Genomic DNA, 5,676 nt, shown 5'->3' on the forward strand with positions numbered 1-5,676 from the left:
TAGACACAGAGTAATATTGACACAGAGTAATATAGACAGGGAGTAATATAGACACGGAGTAATGTAGACACAGAGTAATATAGACACAGAGTAATATAGACACAGAGTAATGTAGACACAGAGTAATATAGACACAGAGTAATATTGACACAGAGTAATATAGACAGGGAGTAATATAGACAGGGAGTAATATAGACACAGAGTAATATAGACACGGAGTAATGTAGACACAGAGTAATATAGACACAGAGTAATATTGACAGGGAGTAATGTAGACACAGAGTAATATAGACACAGAGTAATGTAGACACAGAGTAATATAGACACAGAGTAATATAGACACAGAGTAATGTAGACAAAGAGTAATATAGAGCCTCAGTAATTTCGACACTCAAAGATGAACAGTGAGAGGGCGGAGTTTAAAGTGAGGAGGCGGGGTTCAGATAGGGGGCGGGGTTTAGGTTGAGGGGCAGTGTTTACAGTGAGGGGCGCGGTTTTGCGTCGGCTGGTGGGCGTGGTTTGGGGAGAGGGGCACAGTTGGGATTGAGGGGCGGGATTTTTAGAGAAGGGGCGAGTGCTTAGAGGAGGGGCTGACATTGAGGGACGGTCGCGGTTGAGAGTGAGAGGGCGGGGTTGAGAGTAAAGGGGCGGGGTTGACAGCGAAGGAGGCGTGGTTTGGAGTGAGGGGGCGGGGCAACAGCGCGGAGGGATGGGTGTTGGGTGTGGAACTGAGGGCGGGGCTTTGAGGAAGGGCGGGGTCAGAGTGTGGGCGGGGTTAAGTGTGAGGGCGGGGTTTATAGGAGGGGCGGGGTTCAGAACGAGAAGATGTGCGGAGTTGTGCTTTCGGGTAAGGGAGGGGGCGGGGCTCAGCGGGCGGGGCGGGGCTTAGAGGCGAAGGCCGCGGAGACTCGCTCCGTGACGTCAGATGACAGGCGGTTGCCCGGGGAGACGTGCCCCGGAAGCGGTAGCCGGACCGGAGATTGAACCCGGAGCAGCAGCGGGTGCGCTGGGTGTGCGTGGGGGAGGGAATGGGGTCGGAGGGAGAGCAAAGTGTTTGTGCCGGGCCCCATCATGTGGTTTCACGACTGGCACTACGCTGGAGGGACGGAGGGAGGGGCGAAAGCAAGATCGGGGCGGCAACGCCGCCCCTCGGGAGACTTTGCGGCCTCCGGCGGTCGGTAACGGGAGGATGGGCGGGCGGGCGCCATCTTTCCTCCCTGCGAGCAAGGCGGTGGGTTCAGCGTGCGCGCAGGCGCGGTGCCGTCGCTTTAGTGTGGGTGTGCGGACGTAGGCGGCCGGCTGCTGCGCAGGCGCACGGCTGCCATGGCATCCGACGCAGGCGCGGTGGCGTTCCGGGCCCCGCCAGTGCGCAGGCGCGAACTTCCCCTGCGCGCGGCGCATTCTGGGGGTTGTAGTCCAGCAGCCTCCCAGCCCCTATCCCCAGAGTGAGTGAGTGGGTGGGTCGGCTGGAAACTACAAGTCCCAGAATTGGGCTCCTCCTCCTCCTCCTCCTCTTGACAAGCAGCTATTGTGCCCCCCCCAGATGGGTGTGCCAACCTTTTAGGGGGGCATGGGGGTGGGGCATTCCCGGGGTCACTCTTACCCGTGTAAGTTCTTATGTCTGGCCCCAGATGTCAACCCCCCAGCCTCCCCTCCCATCACTGCCACCGATGGGAGGCAGGGGGGCTGCAGCACTGCCACAGGTGCCTCGCGCTGTACCTGTCCTGGGAGTGTTTGATGGGGACATTGTAGAGGGAGCTTTACTCTGTATCTAACCCCGTGCTGTACCTGTCCTGGGAGTGTTTGATGGGGACGGTGTAGATGTGTTTTACTCTGTATCTAACCCCGTGCTGTACCTGTCCTGGGAGTGTTTGATGGGGACAGTGTAGAGGGAGCTTTACTCTGTATCTAACCCCGTGTTGTACCTGTCCTGGGAGTGTTTGATGGGGACAGTGTAGAGGGAGATTTACTCTGTATCTAACCCCGTGCTGTATCTGTCCTGGGAGTGTTTGATGGGGACAGTGTAGAGGGAGATTTACTCTGTATCTAACCCCGTGCTGTACCTGTCCAGGGAGTGTTTGATGGGGACAGTGTAGAGGGAGATTTACTCTGTATCTAACCCCGTGCTGTACCTGTCCTGGGAGTGTTTGATGGGGACAGTGTAGAGGGAGATTTACTCTGTATCTAACCCCGTGCTGTACCTGTCCTGGGAGTGTTTGATGGGGACAGTGTAGAGGGAGATTTACTCTGTATCTAACCCCGTGCTGTACCTGTTCTGGGAGTGTTTGAAGGGGACAGTGTAGAGGGAGCTTTACTCTGTATCTAACCCCGTGCTGTACCTGTCCTGGGAGTGTTTGATGGGGATGGTGTAGAGGGAGATTTACTCTGTATCTAACCCCCAGCCCGAATTATCCACTGGTTCCAGAGCAGCGCCCTGTGTGATTCGGCTGTACCTTTGAGGATCTCCCTCCTGTTTGATATATCTTGACCCTGTCGGTAATTTTAAACCGTTTTTGTTTTCGTAGATCACGACGGTGAGCATGTCGAAACGCAAAGTGTCGTTCGAGGTTGGCAGTGGCGATCAGGATGAGAGCTTGCTTCAACAGGTACATCAGTACAGGAACGCGAGGCCCACCCACCTCTGTCTTCTATCCTGTGTCAGTCCCAGCATCGCATCAGTCACACTGGGAAACTAACTGCCAATCATGGGAGCATTGGATGATCAGAACTCGGAGCAGGAGGAGGCCATTCAGCCCCTATCGAGCCTGCTCTCCCGTTTGATAAGATCACGGCTCATCTGATTGTGTCTCAAGTCCACTTTCCTCCCCCCCTACCCCCATAACCCTCGACTCCCCTCGTCCATCAGAAACCCGCCTCGCTCGGCCTTGAGTATATCCAACAGCCCCGGCCTCCGTTGCTCTCTGAGGGGGGAGAGAATCCCACAGACTGACCACCCTCTGAGAGAAGAAATTCCTCCTCCTCTCCTTCTTCAACTGGAGACCCCTCTTTCTGAAACTGTGCCCCCCTCGCCCCCTCCCTCCTCGTTCTAGATACCACCCCCCCAGCCCCCCCCCCCCCCCCCACGTGGGGGAAACGTCCTCCCAGCATCCACTCTGTCGAGCCCCCTACCCCACCCCCCAGAGAATCTAATCTGTCTCGATAAGATCGCCTCTCATTTGTCCAAACTCCAACGGGTAACAGAGCCCAACCTGCTCAACCTCCCTCCTCACGAGACAAACGCCCCCCCTTCGTCCCAGGAATCGGCCGAGTGAAGCAGCTTCTCTGAACGGCCTCCGGCGCGAGCCTGTCCCCTCCTTAAGTAAGGAGACCGAGACTGTCCGCAGCGCCCCAGGAGCGGCCTCACCCAACGCCCCGGACAGTCGGAGCGAGACTCCCCCCCCACTTTTCCTAACCCCGTCCCCCTCGCAACGAAGGACAACGTTCCTCTCGCCTTCCCCCCCCCGATCACTCGCTGCATCTGCACACCAACTCTTTGTGATTCGTGCACCAGGACGCCCAGATCCCTCCGCACCCTCAGAATCCCGCAGCCTCCCTCCGTTTAAATAATAGTCTGTGTTTCTTCTCTGTCTTTCTCCCCTTGTCTCTCTCCCTCTCTGTATCTGTCCCCACTGCCAACACCCTGCCTCTCTCATTGCCACCCATCTCACTGTTTCATCCATTGCCCTCTCCCCCTTCTCTCTCCCCCCCTCCCTCTCTCTCTCCTCCCTCCCTCTCTCTCTCCCCCCCTCCCTCTCTCTCCCCCCCTCCCTCTCTCTCTCCCCCCCTCCCCTTCTCTCTCCCCCCCTCCCTCTCTCTCTCCCCCCCTCCCTCTCTCTCTCCCCCCCTCCCTCTCTCTCTCCCCCCTCCCTCTCTCTCCCCCTCCCTCCCTCTCTCTCTCCCCCCCTCCCTCTCTCTCTCCCCCCCCCCCTCTCTCTCTCCCCCCATCCCTCTCTCTCTCCCCCCCTCCCTCCCTCTCACCCCCCACTCCCTCTCTCCCCCCCTCCCTCCGCCCTAGGTCGGGGCAAACGGGTCGTCGGCTGGCGGCCCGGGCAGTCGCTTCAAGGGGAAGCACTCACTGGACAGCGACGAGGAGGACGAGGCGGACGAGGGGGAAATGACCAAATATGACATCCTGGCCACGGAGGACATTGAAGGTGAGGGACGGAGGGTGAGGGTGAAGGTGAGGGTGGTGGTGCTGGTGGTGGTGGTGCTGGTGGTGGTGGTGCTGGTGGTGGTGGTGGTGGTGCTGGTGGTGGTGGTGCTGGTGCTGGTGCTGGTGGTGCTGGTGGTGGTGCTGGTGGTGGTGCTGGTGGTGGTGCTGGTGGTGGTGGTGCTGGTGCTGGTGGTGCTGGTGGTGGTGCTGGTGGTGGTGCTGGTGGTGGTGCTGCTGGTGGTGGTGGTGGTGGTGCTGGTGGTGGTGGTGGTGGTGCTGGTGGTGGTGGTGGTGCTGGTGCTGGTGGTGGTGCTGCTGGTGGTGGTGCTGGTGGTGGTGCTGGTGCTGGTGGTGGTGGTGCTGGTGGTGGTGGTGCTGGTGGTGGTGGTGCTGGTGGTGGTGCTGGTGGTGGTGCTGGTGGTGGTGCTGGTGGTGGTGGTGGTGCTGGTGGTGGTGGTGGTGGTGCTGGTGGTGGTGGTGGTGCTGCTGGTGGTGGTGCTGCTGGTGGTGGTGCTGGTGGTGCTGGTGCTGCTGGTGGTGGTGCTGGTGGTGGTGGTGCTGGTGGTGGTGGTGGTGGTGCTGGTGGTGCTGGTGCTGGTGGTGGTGCTGGTGGTGGTGCTGGTGGTGGTGGTGCTGCTGGTGGTGGTGCTGCTGGTGGTGGTGCTGCTGGTGGTGGTGCTGGTGCTGCTGGTGGTGGTGCTGGTGCTGCTGGTGGTGGTGGTGCTGCTGGTGGTGGTGGTGCCCCTCGGACCCGGGCGAGAGGCTCAGCCTGTCCCCGGGGTCCCCCAGCGAGGCCGCCCGAGTCGGGTGGGGGACGGGCGTGTGGTCCAGCGCCCGAAGGGCCAGGAGTGGGTGGGTGGGTGGGTGACAAGGCCGGACTCTGAGCGACAGGAGGCGAGGGGGACCCAGACACTCGCTGGGAGGGAGCGAGCCACAGGAGGGTGGGGGGGTGGGGGGGGTGGGGGGAGGGGCGGACTAGAACGAGTTGGACAGAGAGGCGAATGTATCTGCCCCCCCCCACCCCACCACCGTCTGCCTATCCCTCGAAGCCCTCGATCAGGTCACCCCCCCCCCACACCCTGCGGCGGAAAATACCTACCTTCACCACCTGGACGGGCCTCGCTGGCGAGAATCGGGGGTCTGGGGTCGGGGGTGGGGGCGTTGTTGGGGTTAGCGTAGCAGCAGGAGGAGGAGACCATTCGGCCCTCCTCCGGCCTACCTACCCCCCCCCACCCCCCGCGACCCCGCTTTCTGGCCCTCCCTATCCCTTCGTTCCCCGAGTGACCGACAACCTGTCCGTCCCAGCCTGAAGTCTGCTTGGCGACGGAGCTTCCACAACCCTCTGTGTGTGTGTGTGTGTGTGTGTGGGGGGGTGGGGGCTAGATTATCCCAAAGCTCCCTGCCCTCCCAGAGGCGAAGTTTCCCCCTCGTCTGGCTCCAAAATGGCTGACCCCTCACCTTGAGACTATTGCCCCCCCCCCCCATCCTCCTCCTGCCTCCTCGTGAGGTGTTGGGAGTTGGGA

The 5,676-nt window shown here is 60.5% G+C and overlaps 1 protein-coding gene across 1 annotated transcript; it reads left to right on the forward strand.

Annotated features, from left to right (window-relative positions):
* Positions 1–925: 925 nt before the first annotated feature.
* On the forward strand, positions 926–4,180 carry cd2bp2 (CD2 (cytoplasmic tail) binding protein 2; the record flags this gene model as incomplete). Its single annotated transcript, XM_041182621.1, has 3 exons — positions 926–1,231; positions 2,526–2,606; positions 4,016–4,180. Coding segments are annotated over exons 1-3 (552 nt in total), but the record flags the coding sequence as incomplete, so codon positions are not given.
* Positions 4,181–5,676: the final 1,496 nt, after the last annotated feature.

This window comes from Carcharodon carcharias, unplaced genomic scaffold, assembly GCF_017639515.1.
Source record: "Carcharodon carcharias isolate sCarCar2 unplaced genomic scaffold, sCarCar2.pri scaffold_787_ctg1, whole genome shotgun sequence".
Taxonomy (NCBI): Eukaryota; Metazoa; Chordata; class Chondrichthyes; order Lamniformes; family Lamnidae; genus Carcharodon; species Carcharodon carcharias.